At 46.5% G+C, this 22,008-nt stretch overlaps 1 protein-coding gene across 11 annotated transcripts in view; it reads right to left on the bottom strand.

The window, feature by feature from the left end:
- NF2 (NF2, moesin-ezrin-radixin like (MERLIN) tumor suppressor) overlaps positions 1–22,008 on the bottom strand; it is a 49,517-nt gene that overhangs the window by 19,939 nt on the left and 7,570 nt on the right. For 10 of the 11 annotated variants that reach the window (XR_008745688.1, XR_008745687.1, XM_055795266.1 and 7 more), the window contains exons 2-12: positions 17,942–18,067; positions 16,774–16,896; positions 14,431–14,514; positions 9,860–9,928; positions 9,281–9,363; positions 8,509–8,584; positions 8,064–8,198; positions 5,389–5,463; positions 4,125–4,238; positions 1,540–1,662; positions 937–1,154 (exon numbers count right to left, since the gene is read on the bottom strand). Coding sequence is in view for 9 of the 11 variants with exons in the window: in XM_055795266.1 (XP_055651241.1) it covers positions 937–1,154; positions 1,540–1,662; positions 4,125–4,238; positions 5,389–5,463; positions 8,064–8,198; positions 8,509–8,584; positions 9,281–9,363; positions 9,860–9,928; positions 14,431–14,514; positions 16,774–16,896; positions 17,942–18,067 (1,226 nt within the window). In the remaining 2 variants the exon portion in view is untranslated. The remainder of the gene's footprint in view (positions 1–936; positions 1,155–1,539; positions 1,663–4,124; positions 4,239–5,388; positions 5,464–8,063; positions 8,199–8,508; positions 8,585–9,280; positions 9,364–9,859; positions 9,929–14,430; positions 14,515–16,773; positions 16,897–17,941; positions 18,068–22,008) is intronic. The other variant, XM_055795265.1, reaches the window with a different exon arrangement.

Genomic DNA, 22,008 nt, shown 5'->3' with positions numbered 1-22,008 from the left:
CTAGGACTAGTTTTGTTACCTGTGAGGCTCAAGGACCACCCCCAGAGGAAGCCAAAGGAGGGAAGGATGCTTTCTCTGCTGGACTGAAATTTGAGTGAAGACTTCACAAGATAGAAACCAAGGCAAAAAGAGATGGACGAGGGCTGCGTTCATCCCAGCAGAAGAACTGACACCAAGCAACCTCTCACATGGAAAAGACTAATCAGTTGGAAGGAAACACAAACGATCCTTTACTTGCTCACTACCAAATGCACCATGGAACCTGGGCTCTGGTATCAAGAGGATGGAAACACGAGTTTTAACAAGAAGCAAGGAGTCCAGGAGTTAGTGAGACTTTAAGGCTAACCCAAAACAGAAACCTCACACCGGGTAAAGAGAACTAAACAACTGAAAGGTAAACAGAGGAATAAAGAGAGACTAGGGAATGTAGATCTACCATCCAGAATTAAAAAAAAGCCCCAGGCGTTTTGTCAAATACTTTGGGGGATGCAGTGGGTGTTTGCAGAAATAACCCAAAAGCAGAGCTGGCTTCTGCTCCTGCTGTCAGGGCATGAGATGCATAGAAAGCAGAGTGCCGAGAACCACAGTACTTTCTCCCCTGCTACCTGACGGCCCTTTTCCCTGCTGCTCTCACCACAGTATCTCTCCCAGAGAAGGCTTCAGAGAAGGGTCTCCAGCTTCAATCCAGGGAAAGATCAGGGCCACCACTGCTTTACCAGCACCATTTCCTACTCAGGGACAGCCAGCTGTGGCAAACAGCGACATGGAGAGAGAAACCAGCTCAGCCTTGAGGCTATGTGCTGTTATACGTGCATGGGAGGCCAAGGGCTCACTGCAAACCGCTGGACTAACCCAAGGTGTGAGCCAGTCTTTCAGCTAAGTCAGAAGGGGGTTGGAAAGCAAAGCAGAGGCAGCTGCAAGGTTGTACCCTCTGACCTCCTCTCCGACTCCTCCGCCATTTTCAGTGCCAACATCTCTGCCTCTAGCACCTTCTGTTCCATCAGCCGCTTCTCCTCCTCCGTCCGGATGGCCGTGGCTTTGATTCGCTGCATCTCCTGTTCAGCCTCGGCTGCTTTCTGAGCCAGGAGCTTGGCCTCCTCCTCCGTGATCTGAGCCTTCTCAGCCAGCAAGTCTGCTGTCTCTTCAGACCTCATCTGAAAATTAAGGCACATGAAGCCATTGAGCGCAATGAATGTCTCCCTAAATGTGCTTACAACCCCTGGAGCAAGGCTCCGAGCTGCTCACTCCACATGGCTGCCACGGCCCATAGAGTCCCCCCCTTCCATGAAAGCCTGCAACCTTCTGCAGCCAAGACCTGGATGTGCCCAGGCTCTATCCCAAATTCCTCCTCCTCTGTGCTCCTCCCACAGCAGACCAGCTGGATGAAATCAACTCCACCCAGCCTCCTGATCACCGTCCACCACCAGCAGTTTGAGAATAGCCGTAGGACAGTCACAGTGTGCCTCCTAAAACACTTCAGCCGTCGAAAGAGTGAGGAACAGCTGCAGTGCCTCGGGAAACAACCTGCCAGAGACCTACCAGAGCCTCGTTGGCCATTGTTGCCTCTTCCTTTAACTGCATCAACCTTCTCTCCAGCTCATCCCTTGTCCTCTCAGCTTCTTCCCTCATTTGCTTCTCTCGGGCCAGGCGCTGCCGCTCCATCTAGGAAAAAGGTATTGGGGAAAGCGAGGAGAAATAATACACGTTAGAAAAGCTTTCCATAGGGTAGGGAAGGGTCACTACATGGGGGTTAGAGTACAGGACTGCACTACTGCTTCCTCTGTGTTTATCAAGATGGGGAGCTTCACTAAACTTGGTGACCTGATGCAACCTGCTCCCTTGAGAAGTGCCATTCCTGAGACAATCTCCTATCCTCTGACCAGGCTGTTAACCACAGCACTGCTGCACAAGCTGCTTGCAGGTGATTACATCCCCAGACAGTACCCTCCTACGCTGACTCACAGGGCAGACTCAGACAAGTAGGGTCCCAAGAGCTCCAGCTATGCCTAGAGTTTCTTACAGCAAGACTGAGCTTAAGGGCAGTCTGAGGGCATCTCCAAAACACCAAATATATACACAGCACAGGCAGGTGTTTGAAAAATGTGGATAGCTGCTGCTTTTGATCAGACATCTAACCCAGCATGCTGGAAACTTCACTTCTACTCATTTATAGGGGAGGTCACACAGAGTCCGACCACCTCAATCAATTCCTAGATATAATAAACTCTCTCCCTGCAGCTCAGCCTGCAGGAAATAGCAATGCTTCTCCAGGATGGGAAGATCCAAGCTATGCTGAGACAACCCACCCGAATCTGCTACCTCTTCCCAGAAGATGCTGAGAGTGCTGTGCAGACAGAGCATGCCCAACAACTGCCTCTCTGCCAGCCAAGCGCCCAAAGGGAGCCATCGAGCTAATTAACACACCAAGTTTAAGCACTCCAGTATGACAGAGATGGGTGCATTATAAATATCCACACTGCAGTGAGGACTCACAGCATTGCACAGGCCACCTGCTGGGTTTAATAAGGGAAATAAGTGCGACAAGGCGCATTTCTCTGCTCCTTGGACACCAACTGTGTTCTGAAAGCAGGACGCCCACCGCTGTAACGGCTCCGCTTCTTTCTATTAAAGGTTCCCCTCATTAATTATCATTACAATCTGCATCCCACTCAGGACTTCCATTAAGAAGAATTCCCAAGATAAAAGGATTACCCGGAACCAGTTAAAAACTGTGGTTCCTGGGGAGGGAGGAGAGAGCAGATGAGAAAGCACAGTGGCTAGCTCAGGAGAGGACCGCCAACCCAAGCAGAAGCCTGAACTTTTCTGTAGAGCACTAGGGCTCTGGATTTGAGAGCTCACACAAAGCAATAAGCTTCTGCTCACTCTTAGCACCCTCACCTCTCCCAGCAGCTCAAGTAAGCACAGGGTCTCAGGTCTTGCTGGCATTATTCAAATATATCAAAAACTCACAAGACTGTAAAACCTGTCCCTGAAGCCACTGGCACTTGGACACCACATTGCTCCTTCCAAAAAGACCTTTTGCTCTACTAATGTCAACTCCTTACTGACTAGGGGAATCCCTGTGGGAAGCAAGAAGCCCCCCTTCCCCAGAGGAGCTGGCCTGTTTACCCTCGAAGTGTCTCATGTCCTGTCCTCTCCTGCCATCCCACAAGCTACAGGAAGGAGAACTGCTTCAGGAGGTGCCTGCAAGACAAGCCATGACACATCTCCAGGTCAGCTGAGCACCTCAACACCAAGCAGGCACCTCTGTGGACATGCTCTAGGTGAACCTGCTTTAGCAGGGGGTTGGGCTAGATGGTCTCCATAGGTCTTTTCCAACCCTGACCATTCTGTGAATAAATTAACTTGGCAGTCCCTTGGGCATAAGGCCCTCCTAGGTGCAAGTGGTTTGGTTTCTTCTGCTGCTATCTAGTGGCTTTATTGCAAAAGGGACATTTATATTCTAAGCACCAGTACTCAGATTAGCTGTGTGGGTTTCGGTGAGTAGAAAAGGTCTACGAGCAGAAAACAATGATTCATACAATCCAATTTGCTGATATATGCTCATCGGCTACACACTGCTGCCTCCAAAGAGCTGTTTTCACTGCTTGGGCTGACCTGCAGCAGATAAAGGAGGCCAGCACCGAATTAGCATGCAGGCTGCATACCCCGAAATGTCAGTGTGCATTCCATCACCATGTAATTAGAAAATGAGGCAAAGAACCACAGCAAAGCATAGCTCCCCCTCACAGTCCCTGCTCTAATTACAAGCAACTACCCCAACATACAACAACTTTCCAGCTTCAGAGCCCAAGCATAAACCAAGGCAGGGAAGAAGCACACAGCCTTGTAGGACACTCAGATCGGCTCTTTCCTCTCATCCTCCCAGTTTTGTTCCCGAGTGTGGGGGCTGAGCTTGGGCTGCTAGTCTGCCATCAGTCTGCAGAGCCAAGTTGAGAATGACTGGCAAGGTTGGAGCAGGCTACTAAAAAAAGAGATGTTCAGCTGGACCATCCCTCAAAGCTGCTCTGTGTGCTTCATGTCACTCTGGAGACTGTTCCATCCCAAGCTCATCTGCTTTTCTGATTTTGTCTCATGGTCTAGTTATGCGAGATATCTCTCACCTGCTTCCTGGCTTTCTCCTCCCTGGCCTGTGCTTTCATCTGCTGGACCTCCAACGAGTCTGCCTTTCTCCTCCTCATGAAGAGGTCGTGGTTTCCAATACACAGCTGAAGAATCTATTCCAGTCAAGGGTGAAGAGCGGAGAGAAACAGCTGTACACATGATGATGATGAGGTAGTTTGTATTCTTGACACACAAGAACAGCAAAACTGCTTTTTGTTTGGTGCTTGTAAGCACTTCCACTCACTGATCTCAAACCCTGTGAGCTCTCATACCCATATGAGGGGCAGGGAGCCAAGGCACAGCCAAGTCCCACACCAAATGCCAGCTCCTGGGCTATCAGCTATTTGCAGAGACCAATTTTCTGTTTTCTGTGCATCCAGCACAGCACGGTTCTGGCAAGTTTTATACCTGCCCTAAAAAGGCTTTAGGCCAAATCATGAAACAAAGACTTCTACAGCTCTGATCGGTTCCCTGGTTCTCACTGCCTCCTTTCTTTAGGTTCAAGATGAACTTGTACCTTCTCCCAGCTGCATGTTTAAAGCACGGAGATTAAAAAAAACCAAAACCAAAACCAACCAAAACCAAAACAACTCCACCACATACTAAAAGAAAATCACCTTCCATCTTGGACAAACAGAAGATTTATCAAAAACTTCCTTGGACATTTTCAGATACCTTTGCTGAAGCATTTTAAGCACCAGTGTGGCTTCCTCTGGTACTCAAGGAGATCAAGGAAGGTGGCAATGCTAGAGGAAGGTTAGCAAAGGGGTGGATAGACAGAGGAGTGAAAGTTCTTTTCAGCAATAAAAGCAGGTCTCTAAACTTGGGTTCTTTTCTAAAGGACTGATTCACATGCCTGTCTTCCATTTCACAAGTCACAAATCACTCCTCTGGAGTCAAGAGGAGCTTCAGCACCAGGAACCTGATGAGTGCAGTGAATGAGACCTTTGTCAGGAAGTGCCCCTTTCCTACAGCATGGGAAGTACAGGACAGCCTATAACCAGGACAGCAAACATCCCTCATGCCACTTAACCATGGAGACGTGGGAGAGTTTCTGTGAAGGAGCTTGACTTGAGCTTCCCCCTTCTCTTCTATAGGCTGTGACCAAGTAGTAACTGCTATACCAAATCACATCTATGGTCCAGCCAGGCCAGCATGCTCCCTCCGACTGCTCAAAGAAAAAGCTCCAAAAGAACATCGTCTTGTACTGCCCGCAGAAACTACTGCTGCAGGCAATAAAAATTACTCTGTCTGTAGACTTACCAGCTTATTCACACGCAGCTTTGATGAATTGAATTTAAAAACATCAATCTTTTTGTCCAATGGCTTAATCGTAAACTGAAAGGAAAAAATAAAGAGGGAGACAGTTATCAGAGAGTGGTACATTTAATAAAAATGCAGCTATAAAAGTCTTACTGAAAGCTTTGGCTCAGAGGAGGTCAGCAGTGTCAGACAAACAAGGCTGCGAGCCGTCCCCATGGCTTTTAGCCAAGCAAGAGAACTAGTATCAAAAGCAACCAAGGAGACAACTGTTCCTCCAGTCAGAAGAATGTGAGCGCCACAGAAGCAATGTGAATGCTGTCTACCTACAGACCGCAATGCCAGACAGCCAGTGTCCTCTGCAGAGCACCTTGCAGAGGGCAGAGAGAGCTCAGCACCTCCCAAGGGAAGACAGAACCATAGAATCATAGGCTCATTTAGGTTGGAAAAGACCTTTAAGATCATTGAGTCCAACCATTAACCCAGCACTGCCAAGTCCACCACTAAACCATGTCCCTAAGTGCCACATCTACACATCTCTTAAATACCTCCAGGGATGGTGACTCCACCACTTCCCTGGGCAGCCTGTCCCAATGTTTGACAATCCTTTTGGCGAAGAAATTTTTCCTAATATCCAATGTAAACCTCCCTGGCACAACCTGAGGCCATTTCATCTCATCCTGTTGCTTGTTACCTGGGAGAAGAGACTGACGCCCACCTCACTACAACCTCCTTTCAAGCTCCCCTGGCAGGTGTGGAGAACAGAGAACCTACAGCAGAAACTCACACTTGTGAACAGAGGAAGAACCAGCTCAGCTGCCTGGTGGATGGGCAGAAGGGTTGCATTAGGAACACAGGAGCTGCTGCCCTTCCCATTGACACCTCCACTCGCAAGGGCTCCCCAAAAGGATTCTCCATGCATTTTGTTCGCCAGAAATCAGCCGTGTCACAAGACTGCTCCGCGATTCGAAACAACTCCTTTGCTCTAGCTTGTATTTATACTCCATGTGCCAACCAAACAGCTCTAACCATGGCCTGGGTTTACGCTCTCCAAAGAGCTTTTCCACAGTGGGTCTTCTCAAGAGAATACAGGTGGTGTTGCCAAACTACGGAGCTATGGTAATACAGTCCCTGGACAAACAGAAGACTCTGAACTAACAAAAGGGTATTGGAAGAGATGGAGTGCTCTGCAACACCGCATTTTTTAGAAGGCATGCATATATTCCATCACTCCCCCACATGCTACAAAAATAACCAGCTGAAGAGATAGTGCTCGAGCAGGCAGTCTGTGTCCATTAAAGTAGGTCTATTTGTCAATACATTGTACTGCCTGAAAAGGGCTCAGCAGAACTCGCCCTGGCAGTGTTTTGTTTTGTCAGTTTAAGAACCAATCTTTTAAGGCTTTCACACAGGCAGACGTGCGTGAACGTCCCTGGACTCTGGCTCCAGCAGAACCCCCACCAGACGTTGAAAGCAACAGCAGAAATATGTCAGGAGAGGAATTTTGCTCCACGTAAACAGTCAATCTTTGTTACGACGGATTAAACCCCTCTGTTGTGTTGACGTAGCTGTCATACCCAGCTATTAAGCCTGTTTACTATCACGTCAGGGCTACTTGTGGTCCTCTCGTTACACAGATAATTGACCTGATGGAAGGTGGCAGTCCTTTCCCCCAAGAGAAAGCTGTATTACAGTCTTGTGTCAAGGCCTGGTTACAGAGGCTTCAGTCCCCAGATTTCTGAGACAACGCCTGACCAGACAGCTTCCACCGCACTCATCTGTCACGGGCAGGAAAGCCCTCGAAAGTCACTAAGTGCTGGGCTGTTTTTTAGAGCTGCAAAGCTCTTTATTTTTAAGGACTAGAACAAGTGAAGAGAATTCCAACACAGCCTTACTACTTATAAAACTTCACAAGACATGCAATAAATGCAGCTGATGAGAAACCTTTAGCTTTTACCCTGATCAATAGCATGTTTAGATTAGAAAACAGTTTTTAATTAAGAAGTTAATTTTCTTCCTTACCATGAAGGCAGGTGGTTTCTTTGAGCAGCTCTCTCAGACTGAATATTGAGCCAATCAGTTCCCCCTCCACAGCCAATTTTACTGCTGTTCTCAACTAGGTTTGGTGGCCAACGATTCAGAAGATTCATATTTATGCTCTGGATTTAATAAATATCTGTCAAATAGTGGGCTTAAATTACTCATCTTCCTAAAGAGATTCAAGCTGTTATGTCAAGCCCAGCAGCCTGAAAACTCAAGATGATGTAATGATACAGCAAGAGCTCTTCTCACCAGGCATATACCTCACTGTATTTCATAATACAGTACATATACACAGTAATATGTACCGCAATATCTACAGCAAAGCTGAGATCTCAGCTGCTGAACTCTGATATTTGGGCTAAGCATATCAACAGCAATTTTGGGTTTTTTGAAAAAAAATTACACAGAGTTTGAACGTATTCTAAAACCAAAGAGTAGAATAGCTCCCAGTTGACCTCTTGTACGCCCACTCCTGGAAAGTTTCAGAAAGGCTAGGAACTGAAGTTTCAATTGCAGAAGATGAGCTGCCTTTAGCTAAGCTGGTGATAGCAAGCACAGCAGAAGCCAAGAGAAATCATTTTAAACTGCAATTCTGTTCTTACTGCCCTCAGGGAAGAGGGCAGATGTATCCATACCTCTTTATCACTGTATGAGATATTTCGGATCTCATTCCACGGGAAGGAGATTTTAGGAGTCAACCTGTTGTCTGGATCATAAATGTGGAGACCCAAGGCGTCAACTCCAAGGAGAAGTTCAGTGCCTTTTTTATTCTACAGGAGAAAAGAAAAGCACAGAAAACCCTTTTATTCCACTCAGAGGGTCTGACATGAACCATTGCTGGTTTCACCAACCAGCCCTGAGCAGTGACCCACCAGCACTGCATGTTAGAAGAGCTTCTCCCTCCCCAGCAGCCAGCAATGAAACACACTGCAGCAGGACTCTCACCAACACACTGCAGCCACCTCACAGGTCCGCTGGCTCTCGAAGGCTCCACTCATCCAATCTCATAGCAACACAAAAGATGAGGACTAACACAAGAGCTATGCCGGCAAGAAAACACGACCCACAATCTGCACTCACCCTAATCGCAAAATAGTTCACTCCATACATCTCCAGGTCCTGAGCTATCTTCAGATACTCCATTTCAGCTTCATCTCTGTCAGACAAAAAAAGGCCAGTGTTACAATGTTTGGTAGAATCAGGGAGAGGGGAATGGTTGCTCTTTCTGATCCTAAGTACTCACAAGGCTTTGAAGCCTGGACTGTCTCTATCACACAGGTCAATCCTGTCTTTGCTGGCAGGATCAATAAAGTCCAACAGCAAATCCCACTCTGCAGCTTGCCAGCATCTTAATGGCTGCTGATGCCTGCCTAGCATTTCAAGCCTTGCTTTCTCCATCTCCCAGTCCCTTAAGCATAAATAGGCAATCCCTGGCTGGGAGGCCCCTGTTTCAGATCCATCTGGCTTTAGACTTATCCCCCACAAGGAGCATTTTACCACCCAAGGCAGCGGTACACCTCCCCAGTCTGAATCTGCATTTCTTTTCCTGGCCCAAAAAGCACCCTGACCCTCTAGGCAGGCTGCCTGCCTCCCTGCCCTGCTGCAGGTGGTCCCTTACTGAGCATCAGTCCTAAAACCTCTCGAGGACCCTGTCAGTGACAAGGGGACAGGCAGGGCAGATGCAGAGCAATCAAAGCAAGCCCTTTGCCTGTCATGAGACTGCTGCAGAGGTGTGCTGGGATTAATCCTGCTGTCAGTAGAGCTCATCCATCACCTGTCCAAGCTCCCCAAACCCTTGTGACTCTTGCAGCGAGGGGACTGACCTTGACCCACCACTGCAGCACACACTCACCTTGCTCTGCCTCGATGTTCTGCATACCAGGCTGTTATCCTTTCCTCCCACATCTCTGGAGTCATTTGGTACAGGTTTATTACCTGAGATAGGTGGGGAGACAGAGACCAGGTCATACTGCTGCTCTTGTCACAGTCTCCTTAGCCAGCAAGCAAGCCAGGAACACCTGAGCCCCAAGCATCCCCTTCCCAGCACCACATCCAACCTCAAGACAGGTGACTCTCAGCAGGGCACGCTCAGCCCCACACCCTGCGATCACCCAGCGCTCACTCAGCCCTCCCAATCACACAGCACAGGCAAACTGTCCCCAGGCCACCCTGAGGAGATGCAGGTAGGATGAAACCATGAAAAGAAAGAATACACTTGCTTCTGTTTTTGTTAAAATGTCACACAGAGATTGAATTTTCCTCCCTCGATACACCTCTTCATACTGTCTGCCTTGGTAAGGAAGCCCAAGGAAAACAAAGCAGGGTGCATCGGCTCAGGCAGTCCCACAGAAACCCTGTCTGCAAAGGGCTCTCTTGCCCAAAATACCAGCAGGCTTGGAAACCTAATCCTCCACCCAGCCGAGCTCCTTACCCGCTTTGGAAGCAACTCCTCCTGCGCCAAGAAGCCTCGCTTGTGGACGTTGGGATCATAATCACCATACTGAAAAGAAGCACAGACACCATGGCCCACCCCATGTTAACAACAGGGGCAAGCAAAGTCTTCACCCTTACACCTCCACCCCTTGGGAAGACAGCAAATGCAGGCTGCTTACAGCCTCCACATCACAACCTGTTAGAGCACCGAACATATGCTGCTCGGTAGATCTAACAACTGTATTTTCTTTGTTATTTGATTGCTAATAGAAACTAACATCCTCCTCCTGCTATGCCGCAGAAGTTGGAAGCAGAACAAAACTTCCCACCACCAGCTGACATCTACCACCAGTTGGGCTAGTTGATCACTGTAGGTCCCTTCCAACTGAATGATTCTATTCTGCTCTAATTAGCATGCCCAGCAAACACTTCCTCCGACACAGGGAAAGACTCACTCTATAGCTGAGATGTCCTTGCTGTCCCACCGACAGTGGGAAAGAGAGTCAAGATATAGACAGAGACCTGTCCCCTGATCGATACCAGTAATTCAGGTGAGGCAGATGGCTGTTTCTCTGTTGCTACTCACCACCCTAATGAACAAATACATAAAAAAATTACAGGAGTTTGACAGACTCACCTCAGACAGGTGTCAGCTTTTCTGCTGGAGGGTCTGTTGCGCAACTGGATCATGGAATCCAATTCAGATTTAAGTGCCTCCAGTAATTACTAGTATTTGTTTAGATTTACATCTTTTTGAGCAGCATACAATAAGCAGTTTTATTTCTCAGTCATTTTAACAGATTGAAAAGCTGAGTGTCCCTGCAGTGCATGTGAAAATGAATTTACCTCCTGTACAGCCTAAGAGGGCAGGAAACTGCCAGAAAACAGCACCTCAAATAACCTAGCAAGTTCAAGAGAGGAGGATGATGGATGTGAGGCACGTACATGAAACGCTGCGATTTTCATTCACCTGGCAAACAGGACTTCTGCAGTGACATTACCCAATTACAAAAGACATGGCAACGTTTGCTCAAGTCACTCATTTTGCAAGGGAGGCAGCCCTTCCCTCCCTGCTTTTCTGAAGAACCTCAGCTCAGGAAGTACAAAACGGTGACAATTTTTAAAACCAAGACCAAAACACACATGGTGGTCATGTAGTAAGTCAGCAAGCTTTCCCTATCAGCTTCCTTTTAATGGCAGAACCATCACGTTGTACACCAAAACAAGAGCCCAGCATCAAGAGTCTATGCATACATCCTCTCCACAGCCCAGCAAGCAATGTTTCATAGATGACAAGCAGGGATTAAAGACGCAAATATTGATTTGGAGCCAATGCAGATGCAAAGGAAGCATGCAACAATCAACACTGACTCAGACTTCAATTAATATAACAAAACCACCATGGATTTCATTCTGGAGGGTGCTGAGCAGCAGCAACTGTCTGTCTTCCAAGGTCTACAGATTGGAGCTCCTCTGAAAGCAGCGCATTGCAGGTACACATCCCTTGAACCCACATCAAAAGGGAACAGTAATAAAAACATGGTACTGGCAAAGGAAACAACTCCAATAACCTTGGAAATGCAGAAAATAAATCATTTTTAGGTGATGAAAATAACAGCAAATAGGATTAACGTGATTATTTTCTGTTGTGATCTACCATGGATATCCAAGACTAAGTATGGATTATGTGATTTTTATGTGGTGAAAAATATCACCATGTCCCAAAGGAATATTTGTACCAAGAGGGAGTCTAGATGAGAACATTAATTATTCACAAGTAAAAAATCAACAAATGGCTTAAGTATTGCAGTATATGTTGGCTCAAACGATTTGGCAAACATACATTTAAAGACCTTTTCAATTAAATCATTACTTCAAAACTGTTGTGGAATTTCGGCTCCTGCTAATTGAACTATCTGATTAATATTCCTGGTTACACATGGAAGTTCTATTTTCCTCATTCATACACCTGGCTTACATCATGCTGGATAAACACAAGCATGTTCATCTTCAAACTATTAACACCAAGTATTGTTTGTTTTGAGGGAGGGAAAAAAAAGGAGGGGAAAAAAAAAAAAAAAAAAAAAAAAGAGCAGCCCTTTGCTAGTGCTAAAAGATCTGAAGTGCTGAGAAGGCTGCGGCACAGCAGCGATCTGCATTTAAGAAGCAAGAAATGGAAGAACCTCCTGGACATCATCATTTCCTGCCGGGATGCATTTTTCGGTAGATTCCACATCTCTCCTGGCTATTTAAAACCTGAACCACCTCCAACATCTGAAAGCAGCGTGGGTGGTTTAAATGCAGGGCTAGAGGGGAAAACACATAGTAATTCCCCAAACGAACACAATGATATAGAAATAAATAAGCTTTTATTTTTATGACCCACACGCTTGCTTTGTTATTGCAGGTAGGTGTGCAACAACAGTACAAACCAACCTGGCTGTCAATCAAATGGCTGTATCAGATGCAAACACACTGCTATGTCAGGCTATTATGCCCCTAATCATGCAAATCAGCATGTTATTAGCAAAATTACTGTGCTCAGTGGCCGCCTTCTTGTCCAGAAAGGACATCATTATCCTATTTAACTGTAAGGAATGACCTGCAACATCTTTCTTCCCAGTTCCATACCAAACATATGCTTTCAGCTTCCTCCTTTGCTGAAAAAAAACCCCAAACAAACAAAAAACCCACAAAAAAAGCAGAAGGGGAAACCCAGCCTGGAGCCTGGCTAGCCTGGAGGGGCAGCAAGGAGAAGTGACATCTGATGCAGACATGAAAGCACATTTAGCAAAGATCAGAAAAGGCATCCCTCTTCCACTTTCTCACAATCTCTGTGCGGAATCAAGATGTGCAAGGTTAACAGAACTGCTCTGACTCCAGACAACCTCCTCCAGACGACCGAGCATTGAGCATGCCGAGCGTGCTACTGAGCGCAAGGTCAGCAGCTGAGCCGCAAGAAGAGAAAGGGGACGGCACAACAGTCCTGTACCAAATTACACCCTGTTCCTGATCACGCGAGCAGAAGCTGTCAGGGCCAAGAGTTAACAGCGCTCAATATTTACCCAATGGTCTATTCATTTTGGCAACAGGAAAAGTCATCCTCTATGCATCCTCAGCTCAGCAGGTCAACAGAGAAAAAGCCAAGTAAGTGTTTACTCATGCACTCTAATAAGAGTGATGAATGTTTCACACGAATAGAAACGTTTCTAAAAGCAACTTGTCTTTCCCTGGCTGATGAGTCTCTTGAACAAAATACGGTTTCATCAATATTCTGGCTATGAGGAGAAAACATCTTTTTCTAGTAAATTCAAACATTCATCAAAGAACACCGCTGCATGTCACCCAGGGCTGCATTCAGACAAACCGAGCACGGACTGAAGGGTTATGAGGAAGATTATACAGCACAATGGAGAAAGCCACAGTGAAACACAGGGGACTGGCATCCATTTCCAACCCTCTTCAGACAACAGAGCCAAATCCCCTCTCCTGCACTGTCAGATAAGGTGGTCTCAAACCAGAGAGCTACCCTGCTTCTCCTAAACTGCTCAACAGTTATGCCCCTCAAAGACAAGCAGATGGACCAAACCCAGGGCACGGCCACCTGCCTGCGCTCCTGAGAGCCAAAATGCCTCCCTAAATCACATCCAGAGAGTCACAAGTGACTACAACCACGAAGCTACAGTGATAACGTAGCTGGGTTGTGATCAGACTCCAGTCACTCCTTTTCCAAAGACATTATCTTTACACACAAACTGGAGATTAGCTAGAAGACTTGTTAATTGAGCAGCAGTACATGTTGTGCATATACAGAGATAAATTACTTCCCTTCCTGCAAGAATGTCCCCACTTCTGAACCTTGTGCTGCTTCCTCTGTCCCAGGAGTCCCTCTGCTGTGGGCTGCTGCAAGCTGTCCAAGGCTGCAGGCTCCAGACTGGAAAATAGCGTTCTCTTAAATAAATCCACAGCAAAACACACTGACTCTGGGTCCAGAGCAGAATTCAGTCAAGGAACAAGGGGAACTTAGTGACCACTGACTTCTTCCTCTGTCTAGTGAGGCCAAACACCCAAGATAAAGGGAGAAGCTAGGAAGAGCCTTTTAACACTGCAATAACATTTAGGTGGCAAGCTGCAGCACTCAAAATAAAGTAGTTATCATGATGACAGGTATTCTGGGGAAGCAACAGAGCTGTGAGTCCCACGGCTGGCTTGCCTACGGCTGCAACGGCAAGAGCAGAGACAAGAGCCAAAAAATCACGGGCTCGGGGAATTCACCTGCTCCAGTAGTAAGCTACACTTGAGCAGGCACTGCAGCTCATAAGCTGAGCGCTTGCTAAACAGTCCTGGAAAAAGCAAGCAAAAATCTGTCAGGTCTGAGGGTAGTCAGGAACCAGTCATGCAGAAAAGGCAACAGTGTTGGTGTAATCCCCTCACTTCCCAACTTTTAACAACTTTCCCTGCCTTCCCCCTCCTCAGGAAGCAGGTATATCACAAAGCACCTCACTTCCCAGGAGCAACACTAACACATCACCAACGTCAGCAGCCCTTGGAGAATCCCCCTGTGCCTACCTTGGCTTGGACGGCATAAGAGGCCAGCAGGACAGAAGCTTCAGGAGGACAGTAGATCTTCTCATCCAAAATCTGCTTCTTCACCTGCACACAGAAGTAAAGGACACATAACATCCATTTAGTAGAGCAGTGCAAAGCATGACTGTCACAACAGATGGTTACAGTTTGGTTTAGCTCGAGCTGTCAACCACACAGTTAACAATTTTCCTAACACTAATTACAATTCAGGCCCAGGATGTCTCTGGTGGCTCAGAAGGGAAGGGCTCAGGCTTTCACTGGCCGCCTTTTTCAGACAGGTTTGCAAGAAGAGCTAAATTTATATGTGGAAAATGACAGAACCTATATACCATCGCTAAAGGCAAAGAGGGGGAAAAAAAAATCTTGCATGTAAACACAACTATAAAACTCTTAAGGTACAAGCTATGGATGGATATGACATCTATACGCGCCACTAAAAAAAAATGAAATTTGCAGCTGAGTCTCTGAGCACACAAAGGTTTTGCTCTGGGATATTCAGGCCTCATTATGAGTCAGTGCTCACCTGTGCTCGAGGCTAATTCCCTCCAATCCCACTGGCAGCAAGGAGAGCTGCGAGTCACCTCCGTGGCAGTGCTTTTAGCAGCAGGCAAAGCCCTGTGCACACTCCCAGAGGAACCAATGTGCAGTTCCCAAAAACAACAGCTTTACATTTCCTAGCTTCTGTGCATTAAAAAATTACACCTGTCATGTTTGATATTTTTTGGTTTTGCACACTTAATTTTCCTTAATAAAGATAGGGAAAAAAACATACTATTTCCTGGGAGACTTAAATGGATTGTCACAGAGATGCAGTAACATCAATTTGAATTTATAACATGCTTTGAGTCCTCAAAGTTGGTTACAACACAATCACAGAAGATATTCCACTGCATTAAGATAAAAACCAGCAGTTGCAAGCTTACGTGCGCTCCTGTTTCCCATATGCATTACAGGAGCCCAGGCTCCTCTCATCATCAGAAATCCTAGTAGCAAAGTCACGGTCTGCATTTATAAAAATGCAGCCTTAACTGCTTTTCCTCTCTGATTTTTCTTTTCAAAGATGCCAACAGCATTTTTCCTCATCAAGGATAAAACCCATGGCAAACCAGACATTTAAAAATAGCCCTACGGAGACACGAGCACACGAGACAGAACTTGGAAATTAACAGCAATACTTCACATTTAGAAGTCCTTTAGCTCTGAGGAACAAAGATGAACTTTGGAAGAGTGAGAAGTAGCAAGAACCTGGTGAGCTCACTTTCATATCCATTTGAAAGGGCACGGCACACTGAAGTCTACAGTGGTTATTTCAAAAGCATCCAAGTCCAGGTTGCCTCTACTTTGGTGTAACAAACTTAAGTGTATTTTTAAAATCTTTATAATGTATTTATTTTACAAACTTCAAATTAACAGCCACAGAGCAGCTGAACCATCCCAACAAGTGCCTAGGGGGTCTGACTAAGACTACTCTAGTCCCAGTAATCATAGTTGACACAACTCTTTATAGGACATAGTTTCAGAAAATTGATCTTGTCTGAAAAAGAGCTCCTGCAACAGAAGCTCTTTGTTACCAGCCACACAGCACTGCTACAACATCAGCTGAGCTGACTTCTCAGGATGCAAAATTTTGTAGCGTACTTTAAATAAAAAAGAAAAAAAATCTGAAGATGCATTCACCACAGTTTCCAAATGCTTTAACATAAGGGCACGAGTTACAGGGGCACATGGGACCGTTAGGTTTCCCTTTCTCCTGTGCTTCTGCCATCAGTCTCTGATGAAGCTCTGCTGCTGGGATTTTCTTCCGCTCCAGTTATTTGAAGGCTGATTTTTGAAGAGGTGAACCTTGCTGTACAGCCTGAACATGAAACAGGTTGGCTGCATTCTGTTCTTGAGGATGAAATTCCCCTGCTTCACATAACAATGCTATCATGTACAAAGGCAACTGCCATCCCTCAGCACAATTGATATCCACACCCTGCAGAGAGGTGGACTCCAAGGCTGTGTGTGTCATTCAAGCCCACATCTGACAGATTCATTTCCCCTAGCTACCACACACTAATATTACAAATCACCTAATCATTCCTGACAGCGAGTTTACAAGGTCTGCAAGTCTGGGCACCTGTGACTGCTTCATCCAGACAAACCATCTTTGACCTATTTTACGAAGTAGTTGTTGAAGACAACTCCCTTCGGAGAGATGTCAACATAACGATGAGGATCCACACTCTGCTGACAACTTTCTGACCCTGCAACCTTCTCACACTTCTGCTCATCCTAGCTCCTTCTCCCTCAGGCTGGAAAACACTGTATTGACATGGCTCCTACCTGCAGGAAGAACAAGTGCTGTGTGATTTCCTGGACCAGTTCCTCCTCTGCGTTCTCAGGATAAAATTTGGCCAGGAAGTGAAAGGTGACGGGCTCCTCTGTTGGAACATCGTGATCCAGAACCTGTGGGATACAAGAGCCATTCAGCTACTCTTTCCAGCTTCTTCAGCACTCTGTCTCTTGGAGCCAAGACACAGCTCCCTTCTGTTCAGATCAGCACATCTTTTGTCAAGCACTTTAGACACCTAGAACAGACGAACCAAGCTAAGTAGTTCAGAAACCACAGTTAAGAAAACAAACATTTCTGACGCTCCTGAGAATGCAAGAAAACAAACAAGTCAGAAACAAACAGCATGCGAAATGAGACAGCAAAGGTTGATCCTGATCTGCTGTGCGCACATTGCCTCTGCTGAACCTTGCAGAGCGGTGCTATATCCTGCTACGCCACCATCCGAACCTTCTCGTTGCTGCCCCGCACTGCCTCTTCTTGTATTTGTTTCAGTGCTGTTCCTCGCTACCTTTCTATTGTGCTGGCACTGCCCAGTTCAGACTGATGTTAGTTTAAAACCTTGGCATAACACACGAGACACCCAGACCTCCCTCACAGTCTCAATTACTGTCTGGTTTTAGTGTAACATCCTTTGGATGCAAACAGAACCATGTTTATCACTTCTCCAACCCACCTCTCAGCAACCTGGAGGCTCGCCTATTTGGGAAGCCTTTCCTCCCTTAGCTCCATCTCCTTCTCACTCCTCTGGTTCTCCCCCTCCCCAGCTCTTCATACATCTCAAAAACAAAAGAAGCCAAGATGCAATTTGACTTTTCCACTAATGGTTTTGTCATTCAGTGGCACAGAAGAGAGGCTTTTAGGTTGCATTTATGTTATAGTCACTCTGAAGTCCAGCATCCCAGCATGGCCATCTCCCCGCATGCCTCAAGGGGATTCAGTGTGTACGGTCCAAGGTTCACAGCTCAGAAGGAGCTGGGGTTATCTCTGCCACCTCTCCTTACTTTTAACTTACAGATGCCATGGGGATGAGATTTAAATACACTTCACCCAGTTCACTTTGGCACCACACATAACACAACCTTGAGCATTCAAGGAAATAGCAAAGTACATCGTCTTTTGTCATCCCACACGACCTCTCAAGGGAGGTTTGGTTCCAACCTTCTTGTCCATTTTGAGCCAGGCCACCGTATCCTTGATAGTGTACTGAAGCCCAAAGAACCAGGTTTCTCTGAGTCCTAGTGTCCTGCATACTAGATCGAACAGGTCCTTCCCTTTCCACTTCACCTGCAGGAAAGCAAAGAGAAAGCAGAGTTACAAAGATAGATTTCAGAACTTCATCTCCATTCAACCAAATCCACTCTTTTTTCACCTCACGAGGTCTTTGACAGTGTGGAGAAGGCATCTGGTACAGATAAGAAAACATCTTAATGAAGCATACTTTATATCCTTCCATCTGATCTCATCTGCAGATCACCAGCTCCTCCCTCAGCAGGAAACAGAGATGTGATTTTTCCCCCCTTCCAAAAACGACACTGTAAAACCCTCTGTTTCTTCCTCTGGCAACCCACCAACATTCAACAGAGGACCTGAAGGGTCCATTCAGGTTCCTTTTGAGCAGCCATGCACTGCTATGAGCAGCCTGTTTCCAGCAAGAAATAAAAATCACTCTTAACTGCCCCTTAATAGCTTTAACGGCTCCACTTAATAGTCCCAGGAAGCCCTGCACAAGCTCCAGCATCAGCAACAGGGTTTCACAGACAAGGGTGCAATGCACTCCCCAAAATCAGAAGTGAAACGATCTATGTGCAAAGTGTGTTCATCCAGAGCCACCGACCCTGCACATGTAAAAGGGAAAAAGATCAGAGAAAAAAAAAAATTATCACTGAAGTCAACGGTTCTCTTGGAGCATGTTTTGATAGGGTCAACACTGCATTTTCTGCTGAAAATATTGGTGACAAAAGTAGCTCAGGAGCTGAGAAAATTGGTCCTGCTCAAAGACCATGTCCTTCGAGCAATCCTGCAGCTGCATCTATGTTGCTACTGAAGTTTGCTCATAAAAACAGAAGGCGTTGGGGAGGCAGAAAGGTGAAGAGGGACATAAAACAGATTAATCTAATATGCCAAAGCCACTTTGGTCTTCCATCTGCACAGTGGAAACAATTGCTGGACCGAGACATATGGCCATTACTCTAAAGCCCTAGGGCAAAAGGATCTCGGCACATTCTCTTGTCACTACAACTCAATCTTGGTGCCACCTGGACAGCATCAATATTAATGCTCAGGCTCGGCAGGGACTGCTGGGGCTGGTGTCGCGCCGCTCCCGCTGTCACCCACTGCCGCCTTGTGGGCAAAGCCGCCGAGGACAAGCTTATTGCCATTCTGCTGGCTTTGATTAAATGAGTATATCGTTATTTTCTCCCCCTCCCAGGGCACGCAAACACACACACTGGCAGTCCCAGAATAGAATAAAGTCAATGTTACCCTCCAAAAAACCAACACCCCCAGACGGCTCGCCACAGCCTCTCCGCAATTCCTATCAACCACCGTCAACACCTCGAGGTCAAAAACACCAGGAGGAGCAAGTTTTGCAGGGTTGTAATTATAAAACCCTAATTTCACACATTTAGCTAGCCTCCAGTCCCCATGATGAGCTCCAGCTCGGCACAGGATGGTTCAGATTGTAGAAGATCTTTTCCTGACTATTATTTTAAGAGGGAGGTTAATTCAAGGGTTCAGACAAAACAGAGCGAGACACATTTAAACAGCTATTTTGTACCATTTCTGTAGGCACATAAAAACAGGCTGCCATCAAAGGGCTATTTCTTAACTGGAATGAAACTGCTTTGCATAAAGTGTTATCGGCTTTTTTTCTTTTTTTTTTTTTTTTCTTTCTGCAAGGACCACATTACAGCCTATTGCTTCAGAGGAGTGATGGGTGCCTGCAGGCACACAGCCCTGCACCTAACCTTTCCCAGGACAGGCCCCTGCGTGTTGCTAACAGGAGCGTCTCCTCCCCAGACACTCCACATCCCATGGGATCAGTGTTGTGAACAAACCTGGAGCAAACCCACTGAGTCCCATCCCCCCCTGAGCCGGGGTTTCCACCCGCTGTGGCTCCCCACCAAACCAACCCTGCAGAATTTCACACGCAGGCACCCCGACTTTGCTCACCACCCTGCAGCAGCTGGCATGACCCAAAGATTTCTTCCCCATAAGCAAGCCAGCCGTTCGTTTCAAAAACCAGCAGTGAGCATTAAAGCAAGAGCTTTGTGTGTTTTCCCCCTTCCTTGCAATTTTAATCTGGTGACAGGAATATTTTAAGCGATTGCTTCTGCTGCTAGATTTTACACCGCTGCTTTGTCACTGCACGAGTACGTTATAGCAGAAATATATATTTACATTCCTGCCCGCACAGTGCTGAGATCTCCAACAGTAACACGCTCAGACAGCCTCCCTGACTGTGCTGAATTACCTTCATTAAATATATAAATGGAACAGCAGCCACGTTTATTTCAACATACATGATTTCATTCCACACCTCGGTACTTAAAATAACTATCTGCATTCAAGTGGCATCTTTTGACAGCTGAGCTCAAACTGCTTTAGAGGCGTTCAGGACCTCAGCCCTCCTTACCCTTACTTGATAGGACTCGTATCATTAACTGCCACATTTCCTGGTTGTAAAACGCAAAAAAGCCTCCCCCAGGCACGAGGATATGAGGAGAGCTGCTGTCCAAGGCTGGGCAGAGAGCCTGGGGGAGAGCCAGGATGGGCTAGCAGTTCCCCATCCCATCCTCTGCTAGTAACGCCATTCCCCTGCTCTGCACTAAAGTGACACCTGAAGCGCAAAGACGGTTTCACAAGCCATTACGAGCTCCTGAAAACAAAACAAAGAGGCTCAGAGCAGAAAAATTCCCTCTCAGCCATATGCCAGAGCGTCTGGCACAATGCTATAATAAAGCTCAATGTCCCAATAAAAAGCTACATCATGATAACCTGAACCTGACCCGCAGGACAGAGCAAGATGCGTCACCTCAGCATCCTCGATCAGCTGCAGGCATCGCCTCTTACATTTGCAGCTTTGCGTTCTTCCATTAGTATGATCGCAACACAGGTTGTTAGATATATCCAGCGAGTTGTTGAAGGAATACGTGGACAAGCTGCTTTATAAACAGGGTAAGCGCTGCAAGGCTGTTACTCTGCAGAGCTGGAATTTATGTTCTTTACTAAATACAGAGTGTTTACAATTTATCAGCAGAGCATTTTAAGTAAACAGCACCAAACACTTAAAAGTCAGCAGCCAGTGGCTAGAATAGAGTGCTTCCAGTACCAGTTATTGGCATCATCTTTTTCTCCAGCAGAGACATTGCATTTGGCGTCGATTAACAGGGTTTGCATTATTTATTAACCTGCACCAAAAGTCATTTCCAGCTAGCAGGCAACTGGACAATTTATTTTGGTGCACAACCCTTCCATCAAGTTTCACAACTGCTCCTTAGCTAACAAGTCAATAAACCAGCTGCAAAAATGAGCAGAACGGTTATCTGATTCCCTTGTTGTGGGGTGACAAGGAAGGAGTGCCAGCACTACGAAGTCGGCACTTTTGTAGGGAAGTGCTACAAAAAATGGGTGCCAGGCACAAGAGGGTGCAGCCACCCTGCAGAGGGTTGAGCAGGTGGTCTATGGAAAAAAAAATCAACCACTGGTATAGGCGGATGCTTTTCTTCCAACCATGTCAAATTGAGTTTACGCCAACTACATGGAAAAGGGAAGGAAAAAAAAAAAAAAAAAAAAAAAAAGGACACTTTTTAAACCATTTAAGATCAAGGTTCCTCACGTGAGAAGCTCTCCTCAGACAACAGGGAGGTACCCAAACCGCTGGGGACAAAACCTGGCTCTGTCCGGGGGCGGCAGATGAAGATCTCACCTCCGTGTCGATACAAACACAAACCACCAGAGCTTCAGCTGTCCCTGGGGTCAGGCTGGGGAATAAGGGCACAAACAAGTGACTGGAGGGCATTAAGGCAGCGCTCAGCAGCTCAGCCCAGGCACACTGCTTCCCAGGGAAAATCCATTGCCAACAGTCCCTCTGCACCCCACGCAATGCAGCCGCTCTGCGGAAGGCACAGCACCAGGTTAATGCATGACCTGGAAGAAATGACTAACATCTATAGAATATTTCACTGCACCCATTTATCTTTAAATAATGCAGAAAATGGCTTTTC

This window comes from Falco peregrinus, chromosome 2 (genome assembly GCF_023634155.1).
Source record: "Falco peregrinus isolate bFalPer1 chromosome 2, bFalPer1.pri, whole genome shotgun sequence".
Classification (NCBI taxonomy): domain Eukaryota; kingdom Metazoa; phylum Chordata; class Aves; order Falconiformes; family Falconidae; genus Falco; species Falco peregrinus.
Note: the sequence above shows the minus strand (reverse complement) of the source record. Positions and strands in the feature narration are given on the sequence as shown.